Here is a 17,769-nt window from a genome sequence, read left to right on the forward strand (position 1 = left end):
GTACAGTGAACTAAATAATACCACTACTACTACAACTACTACGGCTCTGTATTGTGTTAACATATTACCCGAGATTAAGATCCTAACTATATCTATATATGTTCGACTTCGACTTTGACTTCAAAGTCTCACGTTCCAATCTTGTTCCTTATCCAAATACCTCGAGTCCTCATCACGTCGCATTTAATCTATTACAATAAAGATAACTCTTCACCCAACTGACCCTTTATACCTCCATTATCACTAGGAGCTCTGACCAGAATCTCTCACGGCACCTCAACTCCTCCAAACCAGATACTCCATAATCCAAAAAGATGGATGACTACCAAAAATACCGTCTTGCCGACACGCTCAACCACCTCTCCTATTCCGACCGATTGTCCATCCTCGAACTCTGCCTCTTTGACAACCGCTCCAATTGCCGACAAGTCAGTTACCAAATTGAAATCATGAGTGAACGTCGATGGCCTACCGAGCGATCGCGACTTCAGTATGTTCATCTTCATGCACATTTTCCATTTTACCAGAAGAAATCTTTTCTCCCTCCCCTGCTTGCATAATTCCGCGCATAATTCTTGATGGATCTCAGGGACTACACATATCATATGAGAATCAGACTGACGAATAAATTTTAGAATTTTCCAGGAATGGCGGGCACAGCTGGAAGAGACAGAAGATGAGTTACGCAGAATTAAAGAATATCATCTCATGATGATGAATCCCCAAAGATATTCGACAGACCAAAGTGACACTACAACTCGGAATGAAAACAGGTGGTCCGTATTTTTGCGAAGCTTTGGTATCATCCCTTGAAGTTTGGATTGTGCTGTGGTGTCATCAGTGACATGGGGGACTAGCTTTTGTGGTTCGGATTGCAATTTGATCTTTGCGAGGAAGGCCAGAGGTGTTGACTTGACAAGATACATAATTAGAGAGTCAAATACGAATTGCAATGGTCTTGGGTTCTCTGAGTTCTATTCATCAGATTTTTATGGAGCTCGGATGCAGCTCAAAGGCAACATACTGGCTGCGAGCAAGTAACTAGACAATACTGCAAGGGGTTTGATTCTCGGACGATTTGAAGATAATGAAAACGAAACCTTTTCTTCTTCTAAGAAGCGTTGATTTATTGTGAAGTGAAAAATATCAAATTGATTCCGTGCCATCCTGACAGAACTTCCGCTTGGTGCATGAGGTGCCAGACTAGGTTTAAGCTAAATCTTGAGACTAGATTTGTTGAAAAGATAAATGAGAGTATCGGCAGAAAAATGCAACAGTAAAATAATGGGTAGTGAAGAATCAAGAAAGAAACCCCTTCAATCGCCACGCCAATTTAAGAATTCAACTACTTGGAATGAACGCATGCGCAGTCTGCGACAGTTCACTGAGCTAGTACCTGCAGCTGAAATGACGGAGTCCATTTTGTCCACTAAAGCAGATAATTGACTATAAAACTCTTCTTCTGTGGAGGCGAGGCCATTGCTAGAAATCTCTTCTATAAGTATCTCAAGAATTAGTGTTTCAGGTCAGGTTCTCTTACCGTTCTGTGTCTCGTGCTCGATGGCTTATTAATCACCACAAGTGTCTTCTATCAGAAGTTTACCTGGCTATGATCTACCAGAGCCGGACAATGTTTATTCACGTCCCCGGCGCCTATTGTCTACAACCCCTTTAGACCTCATCTGAGGTTACATCAGTCTATTCAGTTAAGACTCGTGGACGACTATAGGTTGTAAGTAAGATACTTTTCACTTTACAGTCAAAGTACTACTTGCAACCAGACGATGAAAATATACCGAGACCACAATTGATGTATTAACGTACTGGGCAATGTGAAGTTTAGTGACTAAATCAGGTAGATTACCATGGATATTCCAGACATACAGATAAAGTGAGACTTTCATCTGGAGTTTTCGCTGAATGTTTGCTGTCAATTGCCACGAATTGACTTTTTAATGGCAGCCAAGATATTGACAGAGGCTTTTCAACGATGATTCATGTGAGGATAGGAGATTCGCATGAAAACTCCCTCATGAAAGATCAATCTCGATCCTAGAGGCTGAGCTTGGAAATTCTAAAGCCTGTTCGTCATCTTTCTTGTAGCTCAATGCTGTTCGGAATAGGGAAAATGGGGATAATATATAGCAAGCACTCGCGCATGATGGAGCAGCATCTGTTAATTGAGTAGTGGGGTGGCGCCAGGACAGACTTATTCCTAGACTTTTGCTTGAAGTGCATGGGTATTCACTTTAATGTCGTGGTCATTGATATGCAGTTTGAGCAGAAAGTCATTCACAGCTACATCAATAGAAGCAACACAACCAACGTACATATTCCATCTGTGAATTTCGAAATTCCATACCAGGACAGTATATCCCTCTATCCAAACAAGAAATGATTTATTATATCCAACCAACCTGCTAATATATGACCAATACTACTATTTGCCTCTGTACTACCCAAAAGCTTTTTATAGTGCAACATCCATAATTGAAGAAACCTTGGGATAACGAGAGCATCCTTGAGATAATATAATTAATGAATGCCAAGATTATTTGATCCATCTAAAGTCCATCTCTAGCTCTCAATATCTGCATGTTGAAAAATTTTCGACTTCGTATATTTGACAGTCAATTTATCCTAATTATTGACAACAAATGACAAGAATAAAAGAAAGACACTAACAATCCTCCATCTCAATTCTGTTACTAACAGACCCACGGAATTCAACAACTCAGCTCTAGAATCACACCAAAGATCAGAACTTCTGCATCTCCAGGTGAAATAGGGTGTAAGCAACTTTTTGTTCACCGTTTTCTTGCGTTACACTCTATGATAGCTAAATGCATAAAGCGATGATCGAGAAATATATATATACATATACGAAATTTTCGCTAACGATACCATGCTAGGTATCGTATATACACACTGGCAAGAAATTACGACTTTTGAGAAGTGGGTTGGTGGACTCGGGTATTGATCACGATATCCATATGTTTTTCTTGAGAAACTGTTCTCTAATACATCGTGAGGATCCGGATCAAGTCGAACCTCTGATTAAAAGATAGGTCTCTATACTTCCCTCTCTTCTGTTTATGACAATCGCCAGGCCCGCGATCTCCGCGTGCATAAGTCCTCCTATCCATCTCTTCACAGATCTCAACACCAGATAAAGAAGTATCCGCCAACGTTCTGAATCTTCATATCTAAGGCGGCCAGTCATTGGAGATCAGAGGAACAAGGAAGTTACCCGGATAATAGGTTCTGAAATTATCAAGATTTCCTGGTGAGCAGTCTCTCGTCCCCAAGCGTAGGGAATCGGGTATTTCACCTGATGTACAAAAGTATTGATGACACAATCCACCGACTGACAATACGCAAAATAAACAGCAAAAAAAAAAAATTCTCTTCGCCACGAGGAAGAATTGTGTAATCATCCCTGTGGCAATGAAAAGACTTCTTTCCGTTCAACCCCACGAATATAAGTAACTATTTTCAGTAATCTCTCATATCTAACTAGGTATTAAAGCTGTCTTATCATCCCGCACCTGCAATAACTAGGTAGTGACGAATTATTACCGCACAACCCAAAAATCCAGAAACGTAGAAGTCCTACGCGTCCTGACACTAGCTTGTTCAGTAATTCATCATTGGCAGATAGATAACGAGCAATAATCAGGATGTGAAGGGATATATATACTCCCTTTCCCTATCCGAACACTTAGTTCTCCATTGAATCGATGATTCACACGCCCTTCCCACCGTAAATTGCTCCCCGCATTCAGTTTGGATTCCACTCTCATACCGATCTTATCATACCGTTTATTCACTCTTATACCAACACCCACAGCCTTCCCTCTTAGTCCCTACATACCATGTACTAAAAATTTCCCCAGCCACAAGCGAACAAAGAGACAAGTGTCGAATCTTATTCCGGGTTTCTTTTTTCCCCTTAATCAAGTAAGCCATTTCCCACCCATCTTATCTCATATACTCAAAGCCCATGAATACACACATTTATCCCCTCCTCGAAGAAGTAGACAAGCCTGCCAATTCATCAAATAGACGGATGGAATGCGCTGGAATGCAATAAAGTATAACATGAAGAAAAATGATAAGACAGAATGAGAGAGAAGATAAACAAATACCTACATGAATAATGCATCATAGACACTCCACACCCGAACTCGCACGAAACAACAACCCCAAAGAGCAATCTTCTGAGAGAGAGAAAAAGAGAGGAAAGAGAATCAAGAACAAGGAAAAGAGGTACTTCTCATCTCACCTCATCCCCGTTCTACTCCTAACCCCAACCCCCCCAGAAACAATTCCAAGCGTGAATTTCTTTCCGAGAAAAAAATCGCCACCTAGAAAAGATGGATACGCATGATATTCACATACCTGCACAAGTACAGCAAACTACCCTCACAAATTCACCTCCCCTTCCAATCAAACAGAAAAGAGGAAGAAAAAAAATACGCAATTTGATTGTAATTGTAATCGCAATGCAAGTCTTTAGATTTGGAGACCAGTTAAGTAAATTAGCTGGAAATCATATATGATACTAATAAGCAGTATACTAGTAACAAACATCTTTTTCTATTCCAACGAAATTATATGGGTAATCATGTAGGTAGGTAGGTAGGTAGGTATCATATATTCAAATCCACGACCGCGCCAGTAAACAAGTAGGCAAGCAAGCAAATAATCATGCAAGAAACACGATCGATTAACCAACCCCCGCCTCGCATCATTTACCACCCTCGCAGTGTGGCAACAGGGAAAGTAGGAAGGTAGGCCCATCACCCTTCGCCGAAAAACACAAACACGACTACTCCTTCACACCAGGTGAGAATTTTTAATTATTTATTTCCATAATCCCACACCCGTTTTCTTCTGCTCCTGTCTTTGGATCCTCCCTCCCCCCTGTCTAAACCCCAGTTCCTCAAAGCAAACCCCCGGAACTGTCCTTCACAACCTGCACCACATTCAACGCCAAGCTCAAATTATTACTTGCGAGTGCCCTCTCATAATATACCAAATGTTCGCCATTGTAAATTGCACTCTTCCCCACAATACTCAACTCAACGATTCCGGTCGTCAGATCCGCACTTCCTAGTACTTTTGATTGATCCATCGTTCCAATCATTGGAAGAGTATTGTTTCCCGGTACTAATGTCATGTTTGCTATTGTGGAATTACCGACGACTCCCGTGGCGGTGGAGAGTTCCAAGGTGACATCGCCCATGACGATGGTCATATCGGAGGGATTGGGAATATATGCGTAGCCGGAAAGATTTGGGCCGGAGAGAGCAGTGAGATTGACGCGGACGTTGGTGACGTTGAAGCCTTTGAGACCGTTGAGTCCTTTGTATGTGGATGTTTGGTTGTAGTTTACGGTGATGACGGGGAGGGCACCTTCGTGGAGTTTGGTTTTTCCAACGAGGGCTGTGGTAACGTATTCGTTGGAGAGGACAGCGGTGGTATAGTCGGAGAGAGCATCGAGGCTTACGATTGATACTTCTCGGTTTTCGACTGAGATTGTGGATTTAGGGTGGAGAGCGTGGATTTTGGGTAGAGGGATGATGACCATTGGCGAAGAAGCATATTGGCCATCTGTGACTAGATATGAGGAGGCATTGAATGGGTCAAGAGTAGGTGTGTACATCGAAGGACTATGAAGTATTCCTACTTGACTAAGAACGATGGTATCTGGAGTTGGATCTGTAAATTTGAGTTGAGTGATTTCGAGAGAAGAATCATTAACACCATCTTGGGCAATCTTAGGCATAGCGACATAAACACTATTCTTGTTAGTACGGATCTCAAGATATCGGATATCTGGAGGAATACTCACAGACATAATGCAATGATGAGAAATGATATACAGAAAATTATAAGATGAATCCACCAAAATCGAGCACAATGTCTTTTTACTTTTCCACCAAATGATCTCTTCGCTGGTGGACCTGTCTCATATTGCTCAACCTCCGCTCTCTCCACCTTTCTATCCGAATCATCTAATCCTCCTACCATTTTGATGTTCAACGACTAGTTTTGGGGAAAATCGTAAATGAGTTGTTTTCCTTGTAGGATCAATTACTCGGAGTTATTTCCGCTGCTTGATGGATATGGAATTTGAGATGATGTATGATAATTTATAGTAAAATGGTCATCCAATAAATCTCATCAGATGACGTTGCATAACCATTAAACAAAGAAATATAATACCCCTATAACGATGACGATGACCAAAAATTTGGAAAAAGTCGAATAAAGAAAAAAAAAGCGAACTTTTGATACTTCTATATCTCTTGAAAAATCAACAGTGGAGAAAGGAAGGGGGATCAATCTAATGTGGAGACATTGTAGATATGTACAGAGAGAGGGGTCTTTTGACTGGGGGCCAAGTAAGATATGAGAGAAAGGGTAACGAGTGAAAGTCTTGGATCTACTTTTGAATTCCCCATGGGGAATCATGTCCGATTTCAATGAAAATATGTAGAGCATGTGAGAAAATTTTGCGCGTCTATAAAAAATGAATGGCGAACAATAAAACCCAGAGGATTTATAAGTGGCTGATTTGAGGTCTCATCGTTTCGCAATGACCGAAAAGTACCACGAGAACCTCGTAGGTACCACGATAATTCCTCATAAATCCATACCCATTTAGCTGAACAACTTTGTTAAGCTTTTTTTGGCGTAATTAAAGATACGGTATAATGTACTAATTAAGAAGGAGATTGACATACCTTGACATACATACTCAGTTGTGTGACTGTCATACAGCATCCCATCTCTTCTACCGAGAGACTAACACGCACGAAATGTAACATTGTAACCATGCACAGCCTTCCATTACTATTCATGTAGTACCGTATGGATATGTGTTATACAATCAGATGTCAGATCTCACCTTAAATTTCCTTTCGGTGAATTGGAGAATTGAGCCTCGGTGGATCATGGACGGAACGGCGATGTCCTTGTATTAGGCAAAGCTCGTTATGTTGGTTTGAGCAAATGTGTATGTTACCCCGGAATATATCCTTGTCTTTGGCAGCGATCAACTTTCGTTAAGATTTCTAAAGTTGGGATAATGAGGTGGCATTGGTTGGTTTGAATATCGTATACTCGCGTAGAGTACAACATTTTACTAGGAGGCTTGGGTATTGAAATTTGAGTAATTTGCTTGGGTAACCAATTGATTTGTTCGACATTGTTCTCGTTCATGAATCAAGATTTGAAGAGATTGAAGAGGTCGGAATGAAATATTCGAAGAAAATGCTCTCCCCTCTTCCCCACATGATTTTCTTCTGAGTCGGATAAAGTTATTAGATTGTTAAAATGTGGATACAGCAGTTGATTGATAATTAGATCTATATTAACCAATCGAATGACATGGAATATCAATTTTCTTCCCCCCGTTCGATGGGTATCCATAAATCCACAATCCCCGCCACGTTGGGGTATCTCGGTGCTCCGTATCTCGGCTTCTCCACTACTGAAGCTTGATCTTTTATTGAACAACAACAACACCAAAGCCAAAGCCAAAGCTCATTAATTCAACTGCCGATGCCTCTGTTATTGCTGTTGTTCGGAATGAAAACCAAATTTGATACTGTGTAGTGGATATGTAGTGCAATAGCACAAATTAGCTATGACTCCCAAGCGAATACTTTCAATGCTCGTGTGTGTGCGAGTTGAGTAATTCATCATTGCTTATCTTTTCTATCAGCAGTTTATAGAAACTAGAATTAGAAACAGAACTAGAACTAGAACTAGAACTAGAACTAAAACTAGAGCTAGAGTATTCCACTACACATGTATCAATACCGTCACCCGCTCACGCTTACTTCACAATCTGAAAAGACTAACCGGAAATCTACCGAATCCATAAATTAATGATCTTCCACTCCCATACAAACTAAGGAAATCCTTAGCACATCTTCATCCCTACCATCGTCAAACTTTATCGAATTTCAAATACCAGCTTTTCACATGAATATTACAACTGTGGCCGAGGAATGAATTTTCAGCTCTCAAGATGTTCTATTTGTCTATCTTGTCTTGAAATAATGATGGAATGCGAGAGAGATATTGATCACCCCGAACCACCCCTCATTCTCGTCGACTACGATGCATTAGGAATCCCGCTTCAAGTACGCATTATGTGTAATGATAAACAGGGTGCCAGATATGAGGCACGTGGAATACAACCTCGCTATCAACAATCTCCAAAAGATTAACACAGATGGGACATCAAGGTAGGATACGGGAGTGATGGATGAATCCTAAAATACATGCATGTAAGCATGTAAGTAAGTAGGATTTAGGTACGACTATATGGTATAATATGATACACCATAAGGTGGTCTACATATGGACCGACCAAATAGGTATGTATAAAGGGAGAGACAAGAAAAATCAATATTTTCAGAAAAGTGATCAAAATTTGTCAGCGCCTACGCCACATATCACCACATAACACCCCGCATTTGAATCATCCACATGAGGGTGTTGCCCAGAGTTTTGCCCAGAGTTTTCCCCAGAGTGCTGAGATTAATAGTCAAATCAGATTGTATGAAAGATTTTTGTTGATTTGTTGTCGTATCAACTTGGAATCAGTAAATGCTTGGTGGTGTCAATAGTTCGGCTAGTGGTGGCGTAAAATTGACAGCTTTCCAGATTGCTTGGGATATTGTAGTTACTCGCATTAGTATTAGTACGTGTGAAATGAGATTTTATATATAAGATGTATCAGATTCTCAAAAAAACAAGCAAAAAGAACTTTGAGGATATTTGAAAAAGTCTGCTGAGATCACACGGTACACTGACAAATCGGGGGGCAAAATCTTGGAACTTTCAAGATGAAAATGCGGGGGAACACTGGAAAGCTTAGAGATCGACTTGGACTTTGATACATTGCTGTCGCCAGCATCATTGCGATCATAGACTATTGTGGATCAGATAAGTAATGGGAATTGTGGTCCAAATACTTGCGATTTGATAACTCACGTTCTCATTCATAGTTCTAGATTGACAAGAGATTTGATGCACACGAGTGCACGTGCTTGGGACAAAAATATCAAAAGCATACAACATTTTTTGCTAGAACAACTTCCAACTGGAGCTCAATCACTCTTGTTGGATGTACAAACTTAGTCTAGAGATTATCAGAATTCAACCACCCATCTATCCATCCAAGATTGGAATGCTGCCGTCAAAACCTACCGTTTATCACGTGACACACGCAAACACCATGTAGCTAGTGCACGTTCCCATTCGTATTCTTCACTTCGAATGGAGGCAACGTAACCAGTGAAAGTATAAGAAATATCCTCAAGTTATAGCACTTGCTGCTTAAAAACTGGGTAGAGACACTCTCACAATATTAACTTCATTCATAACCAAGAACAACTCAAACATAAAATTCAAAAACAGTTTTGTTGCATATCGGACTTTGGCCAGACCTAGGTCTGTAAAACGCCCCTGGGAAACTACCTAGGAAGATCGTGGCCAGACTCATATCTAACATTGCATACATCTCGACCATTCAAAATCTAGATGCAAAAGCATCCTTTGACACGACATCACGACACAAAGTATACAATTCAATAATGAAAAGCTGGGGAATGGTGTTAATGCATTGCTGACATTGGATATCGGTACCTGCAAAAAAAAACTTTGAGTTTGAATACTTGTACAAATATAGTCAAAGTCAAGCATCCATCCAATTCGCTACTGCGAATATGGACAACAACAAACGTATCCTGAGATCCTCAGTCCTGACTACACACACAACAGATTCACTTCCATCCAAACCGATTGCAAATTTGGAACAACCAGTGAGATTCATTTCCAACAAATCCTCGCAGACCACTCCAAGAACAAACGAAAAGATTCTACTCATACCACGATCCTCCACCTTACGAGGTCTAAACCAAGCTGAACTCACACTTCTTCGCAAGAAACAATCGCGACTTAAAGCTACCGCATTATCCACACTCAAGGACTTACCATCCGGAATTCACGTGCGCAATTTACTAGCATCAGCGTTAATTTTTGCACAATATGAAGCCGGGACAGCGGTTTGTATTGATCCTGCAGGATGGATAATTACATGTTCCCATTGCATAGGCGAGACAGAGAAAGAATGGAAAGCAAAACCACGACAATGGCTTTTATATTACACCGGTCTTGCAATTGAAGTCGAATGTCGTGCTTGGGATCAGAAACGTGATTTGGCGCTGTTGAAAGTTGTGACGATGGAAATTGGTGATGATATGATTGAGAATACTATCCCAGAATTTTCATTCGTGAAATTGGCGGTACAACCTCCGAAGCAGAAAATATCAATCATATGTATTGGACAACCGGGAAGTGACGATTTGGAATCTTCAGGTAGTCGGAAAACGAAGTATAATCTTGTTGAAGTATCAGAAGGATCTTTTTGTGGAATGATACATGGACAGGATCCGCATGAGAATTCGGAGATTGGAAGCCTGAAACATGATGCTTGGACTTATTGGGGACATTCGGGAGCACCATTGGTGAGAGCTGATGATGGCTTGTTGATCGGATTGCATTCTTCGTGGGATGAAAATACAGCGATGAGGCATGGTGTTCCGCTGGTGGCGATGAGGGGGTTCTTGGAAGAATGTTTACCGAGTACGATGGGTCTTGGAGGGATTGAGACTTGATGATGGGGTATCCGGTAGATTAATAGAACGTTGGTATGAGAATTTCCGTGTTTGGCGGGCAGGAGTTATCCGATGAATTATTGAATAGATATTATGTTAATATTCAAGTGAATAAGCTAGAAACCCCTCTTCAGAGAATTCTCAGAATTGGCACTACTTTGTCTCCACTGTTGATTCTCGAAGTGCTATAAAATGCGCAAGATGTGCGAAAGTTCACATTCATGAAACACTATGAAGGTGTTTCGACTCGTTCTAGATGTGCACTTAGGGTTACAATATAATTATTCGATCGAAGTACATTATACCCATCTTCTGTTAGGTACTTTACGCTCTTTTATGTGCTGTAATTGAGCGTATGAAATAGCAAAGTCAAAATGATAGCAATGCTGAATTTTGATCAGTTTGACAGCGTGTATCCATCCATCACTACCGTCAAGTTTCGACGGCAATAAAAAAATCCAAAACTTCTTGAGAGGTTAATCAATGATACCGATTACCGTCACCCATTAGCATCAGAATCCATCGAGTGGAAGATCTACTCCGCTAGATTCGACGTGGCTATTGATGAACAGTCATCTTTTGTGAGCCTCTGGTGACACCTCGGATACTTTAATCCTATTGAAATTCTCATGTGCCAGCTACATATATGTCCTCTTCGCTTCATAAAAATGAACTAATAGCCCAATTCACTGCTTTGGGTCAATATTTTGTGGTCTCATTGACTGAATACCTAAACAGGGGGGAGGGAGAAATATAAATCGAAAACCTGGTTCATGATATATAAATCAACAGTCCTCTCGAAATTTTCGAGTTTTTCAATAAAGATATCAAGTAATCAAGTGGAAAGACTTAAAAGGTGCGAGATTTTTTGCTTTTTGTACTGATTATAATGATTCACATGCTAGATAGGCAAAGAAGGTTGTGAATTCTTGTAAGGTGATTGAGGTATCGAGTCAGTTATTATTGGATGGATAGAAAGATAGTGTAGAGTCAGGCCATAGGCATCGAGACTGTTTCTGTTTTATCATAGTCATAGGTTTACTTTCGTCCAATGCTGTCTTTTTACGGGTCATTTATCATCACTGATATCACTATTATCACTACCCAGTATTCATTAAAAAAACCGGGCTCAGAGTCCACAAGATACGTCAGCAAATCCCAGCCAGGGATTTGAATGACAAAAACGACTCTATTGCTAGACTTGAGACGTTCTTTCCAGAAACACGTCCTGTAACCTGTTAGTATATCTGACTGAAGGATTAATTTGGATTGCCAATAAGACTTTCCAATGGACTATTTATAGGAAATCATAAAATACGAAAGTTATTACACTAATAATAATGCAGCTATTGATCCACACAGGATTCATTGGTATAAATATGACTAGCTATTTCTGTACATACAGTACACAATTAAGATAGAGTTAGCAGACTACTCGCCAAGCAAATGTCAACGACTTGTTAAAACTTTCGGGGACAAGTGAAATTTACCCAGCAGGAGAATTCCAGAAGACAAGGAACTTGTTGAAGTAGACGGGAAGCTTGGTCTTTCATACTTTGGAGTTTTCAATAAGATGATGAACGAATTTTATTATTGCTAATCAACTTATTCATGTCAAATCTCAGTAATACGTTTGTTGTCATTGAGATCTTACATATATGTTTCGACACGTATGGAATGATAATAAAACTTATCTCAATATCCCTCATTAATCTCTTGTCATCATGTACGAATTTTGTGGAAAGTATCTCCCGAGTTTCTGAAACGAAAATAGCTCAGTGCTCACATGTGGAACTGGTTTCTCTTCGTATGTAAACTCATTGCAATCAATTATCTGGATCTAAATATTTCTTAAATAATAAGTTGGGGATTAATTCTCGCGTCTAGATTCTGTGGAGTTGAATTCACCGTTTTACTTCGACTTGAAAATTTACAATATCGCTTGTTTGTCTCTCTTTCCCATCATCGACAAGCCAAGTCACTTAGTATACCCTAAGACTAAGCTGTTCTAGTGAATTTCCGCTCATTTAATTCCAACTAAAATATCCATCCATCAACATAAATACTTCTTCATGTCTCTTCCGCTCAGAACTACACACAATTCAAGAACAGAAGTTGCATATCAACATGGCGCTCTTGGTAGAGCTCTCTTGCAATTAAAGTTCCTCAAGAAAGTGATTAATCTTCTTACAATGCTATATTTTGCCGCAAGTGGATGAAAATAATGTTACTAGATCTTGGGGTTTCTTGTGTGTCTAGCATGCTGGTATTAAGTGTTTGAAGAGTATTGAAAGTTGAGAGGTGTGATGAGATAGGACGTTGTTGTTAATGTGTAAAGTTGTTTTGTTATTGTCGATGAGAACAAGTGCTTTTAATATCATCTCATAGAACATGATTAGCTAAAATTTCTCCCTGCTATTCAATACTGAAGAAAGTAAAATCCGAAATCGCTGTGCAGAAACGGGGAATTTGTCGTGCAAAAATCATCTTTCGAGACTTTTATTTCACACTTGTGATTTTAGCGAATAACCTCTAGGAAATTATGAAGGATGTATACCTATATATATATATAGCGGCCTACGACTCCATGATATCGGATTACTGTGTAGATGATAGAATGTTCTTGGATCCACTAGATAGCAGTGAATATCATACATAGCATAAGTCCTCACAACCCAGAATATCATATTGGCATCTCAGAACTAGTGAATAATATCTTCTATTTCATCATTCCCTCCTCTATTCATATTTTATACTTAATGCTTTATAAATAGATACACAGTGCATTGAGTTTGAGCCAACAAGAACATTAATAACAGTGCTGAAGCAAGCTCCTCAAGGAAGTCTCGTTCATGAACATACAATTAACTCAAATGCAAACTTCTCCTTGTGCCATAAAAAAATCTCGATCAGGAAGGAGAGTTTTAATGTTACATCATGTCTAGCAGCTAGACTCTCATTGCCATAAACCCCAGATGAAATCTTATTTCCACTATCGAAAAATTTACGACTGACTCTCGACAAAAATTTAGACTCGATTCCTTCCATTATTCCTAACAGTCTCAATATCTTTAAATTCGCAATACTTTCTACTTCTAAATTGTGACGAGAGAGTATGCTTAGTATTGTTAGGCTTCGGAATTTCTCCTAGCCTTCTTTAGGCGTTACTTTTATACAGCTTGTATGGATTATCTATAGAGGAATACGAGAAGCTTTATATACTCTCATCTTTTGTTTCCAAAACTATGGAACTGCCTATACGCGTTGTTCAGAAGTGAAGAATGTTCAGAATGTCCTGCTACATACAGAACAGCATCAAACGAAAACGATCAAACTAGATTAAATCTTATATGCTACATCTAAGACTCCCCCCTAAAGATAAAAGCTGTACTGTTTTATCTTTTTCCATAAACATGATGATACATCACGAAGTAATTCAGACTCATGAAGAGCATGAAAGTCAAAATCGTGCATCCGAACCGTGCTTCTTCGACTTAATATTTTAACTATAATAATTGAAATGAAGATTCAAGTTGCGTGCTCGTCTAGGAGTTTAAATACGATAGCAATAACATAACGATACAATTTAACAACAAAGATACATCAATCACCACTATTTTCAACATTTTTTCATCGCTATAAGAAGAAGAATTCGAGACGAAAGTAAGCCAAACCATCACATATATACCTTCTTGAGAGTTTTCCAAAACGTAAGATACCTTCTAGAAATCCAAATAATTCGAAGAATGCTACCTCGGTGAGAAAACTCCCGCAGGCATGGTTTCTAGGATGGTTTGATGAATTGGGTAGGTATATCAGTCGAGAAAAGAACAAGTGAAGAGAGCGCAATATATAAACCAAACCAAAACCAAAAAGAGATTCCACACGCAAAATTATTCTCTAGTCACGTTTAAATTTTAGTCGAAGAGCAACAATATAAAATCACTCTCCTCACTACTACTTACTACTCTAGCGAATCATTCGCAGAACATCATAACCAAAAAAAAAAATCTTCACCTATATCTTACTCTCTCCTATATCCACAAACCCCACATATCGACTTCATTCCCAGAGTTGAGTTGTAAATCCCACATTCCATAACTCAGCTCAGACTTAATACATAAACAAGGAATCCAAAATCTTTCATTCATCTCCCTAAGCTCCTCAGCAATTCGAATAACATTAACCAATAATAGCTGACAAGGAGTATCACACTAGAGTGTTTTCCCTCAGAATACTAACTTGGAATGTAAAATAATGATTAATATTACTTGTAGTGAAAGTAAACATATAAGAGTATATGATACAACTCTAACTTTACTACTCGATTTTCTATTATCATCGTAGAAGAATCATATTTCAAATACTACTACGAGAAATCTCTCATTGTTATATAGTAGTATATTTTGATATTTTTATATAATATAATATACAAGGGGGCCAGCCCCCAAACCCCCGACCCTCGCTCCGCTCGAGTTTGTACTATGAAGTAAAAATACTATTAATAATTATCGAACAACTAGATGAGTATTTACATTATGAATTTCTTCTTTACTAATTCATTAAATATATATATATATATAAATATACAAATAATTCAAGAAACTCAATTTCTAATACTCGTCTTTATGTGAATATTCTATAACAAGAGGAATATTGAGAAGAGTTTCTTAAGAGAGATGAAATACTTATAACTATAAACGAATTATGAAATTTATAAATTCTTATCTCATCTTATATATAATATAATATAAGTATTACTTATAAAGTATTATACTATCTTTTTGAATATCTTTAATATAGAGAAAGAGTCATTATCTGAACTTGAAGAATTTGATTATCTTATATGTTATATTACACTATATTATACTCTTGCTATATATTATATCTCGAAATTTGATATATATATATATATATATTAGATGTAAGTAGAAGAAATAAATAAATGAGATTAAATAGAGTATTATTCATTATTACTATTACTATTACTATAATCATCACCATCATTCCCTCATTATCATCTTCCCATTCCTCACTCTCCACTTCTTCACCTTTTACTCAATATCAATATCAACATTAACATCTCCACCTCGCACCCACCTACTCACACCCGGCCATCAAAGTCCACAAAGAAACCTCTCTCCTACTCTCCCCCTTATCCATCAACCCAATCGATATCCCTCTCTACACACATCTCACTTTCTCATCTCATCTCAGAATATATTCCTGAATATACTTATCTTGAATTTGATTTTGAATTTGATCTCGGATACCAATTGAGAGAGAATACACACACACACACATATATATATATATATCTGTCTCGTTTATATATATTATTTAAAATTGAATCAGTAGTGTGTGATAGGTATAATCTAAATCGTATTTATTCTCTTGAAGCTTCTTATGTGTTTCTTTCTTTTTGTTGTATATGTATATGTGTTTTTATTGAGAATACTTGTTCTTGTGTGATAAATGGGATCTAAATTGATGAGTGCATTTGAATGTAAATATAAATGTAAAGTGTGAGTGTAGATGTAAGTGTGAGTACGAGTCTTAGTGTAAATATGATTGTGAGTATGTATTTGAATATAGATATAAATATAAATACAGATAAACGATTCTTATATACACATATATACTTACACGTTCATATTGAATCTATTTCGAAGTTATCTACTAGACTTTACGCCGATGTGTTTGGATTTCTTTGTCCATGATTAGTTATCAGTTATTAGTTACAGATTAGTGATTAGTAGTTATACATAACAAGCAACTTATTATTGGAGGAGAAAGAAAATAGAGTTCAGAGCGAAAAGGTTTAGTAGGACTTGGAAGTGATGGTGCGAAAGTTTGAGTTTGGAATTTTACGTAAATAGGAAGAGAGAGGTCTGCCTCCACGGCAGTGGCCCCCGGAGGGTCAGCGAAGCGTCATTCAATAGCATTGATAAAGTTATTAATGATGGAGGCAAGCCCCCAAACCCCCTTAGCTCGCTGCGCTCGAGATAGAGATAGAGATGGGGAGTGTGAAGAGTTTGATGAAATGAGAAAAGAAACGGAAGAAAGAAATGGAAGCAACGAAAGAAACGAAAGAAGTAAGGATAGAACGTGAGACAAGGGGTCTGGGGAAGGGAATTTGTAAGTGTATGTGCGAATACGTGTGTACGAGTAATAAGTGTACATGTACATGTAAGATAAGTGAGACCAAAGTAAGGATTAGGATGGGAATCTGCGGGGCCCCGGATAGGATAGATTCGTGGATGTGTGGGGGATTATCGATGGGTGTGAGGATTGGAATACTTAATAAGTATGTATATATAATGATGAAGTGATATATGTATATATATGTATATATATATATATATATACTGGAGTATACGATATGATGTACTCTATTCTTTGAAATATAGATGAAAAGAAAAGGGCGGATTTATGTGTTTGGATATTGTAGGTAGATATGTATGTGAATAAGTGAGTAAGTACATAAATAAGCACATCGGTACATGTCCTTCCTATTCGCATTAACCAATCGATCGATCTTTACTTATCGAGGCAGGTACATGACTCGCTCGAAAGAACAAGTTTTGTGTCGACCAGGCATTGTATCGACGTATCTCCATGCTCTGCGACAATCATCCATCAAATCACGTTGCAGATATCTTCGTATATGTAACTTGTTCGCATGATGATGATATTAACGAGCGATCATTCCCTTACTGGATTGAATGGACGGAGGCATGTAAGGGAAGGGGTGTTTCAGTGCGCGAGTATGTATGTGCGAGGAGGGAGGTATTAATAGATGACGGATAAATAGATATGAAAATGAATAAATATGGGAGTAAATAAAATATGAAAATGAATATGAAAATGAATGTGAATGACTCGATGGAACACAACTCAGGTCCTTGTAATTTCTTTGCTTGCGTATTACTGGTGACTGGTGATATATATATGCTTACTAATCCAGCAAACACGCGTGAAACTCTCCTTTACTATAACTAATAACTAATCAAAATATCAATTCATCACCAATTAATTAAATCATCTATGTATTTATTTATTTATTTAT

General features: G+C 38.3%; 3 protein-coding genes across 3 annotated transcripts; 2 read left to right on the forward strand and 1 right to left on the reverse strand.

Moving 5' to 3' along the window:
• On the forward strand, window positions 1-1,074 carry BCIN_01g01560 (hypothetical protein). Its single transcript, XM_024690245.1, has 2 exons — window positions 1-490; window positions 636-1,074. The coding sequence occupies exons 1-2, from the start codon at window positions 315-317 to the stop codon at window positions 811-813; spliced, it is 354 nt and encodes a 117-aa protein (XP_024546013.1). The 5' UTR covers window positions 1-314; the 3' UTR covers window positions 814-1,074.
• A 3,411-nt stretch (window positions 1,075-4,485) lies between these two features.
• BCIN_01g01570 (hypothetical protein) lies at window positions 4,486-6,702 on the reverse strand. The gene is made up of 2 exons (XM_024690246.1): window positions 5,858-6,702; window positions 4,486-5,804 (listed from the first exon to the last, which is right to left on the reverse strand). Exons 1-2 carry the CDS (start codon window positions 6,034-6,036, stop codon window positions 4,946-4,948), a joined length of 1,038 nt encoding a protein of 345 aa, XP_024546014.1. The 5' UTR covers window positions 6,037-6,702; the 3' UTR covers window positions 4,486-4,945.
• A 2,618-nt stretch (window positions 6,703-9,320) lies between these two features.
• On the forward strand, window positions 9,321-11,008 carry BCIN_01g01580 (hypothetical protein). Its single transcript, XM_001555575.2, has one exon. It carries the CDS (start codon window positions 9,750-9,752, stop codon window positions 10,698-10,700), a length of 951 nt encoding a protein of 316 aa, XP_001555625.1. The 5' UTR covers window positions 9,321-9,749; the 3' UTR covers window positions 10,701-11,008.
• Window positions 11,009-17,769: the final 6,761 nt, after the last annotated feature.

The sequence above is a fragment of the Botrytis cinerea genome, chromosome 1 (assembly GCF_000143535.2).
Source record: "Botrytis cinerea B05.10 chromosome 1, complete sequence".
NCBI classification, from domain to species: domain Eukaryota; kingdom Fungi; phylum Ascomycota; class Leotiomycetes; order Helotiales; family Sclerotiniaceae; genus Botrytis; species Botrytis cinerea.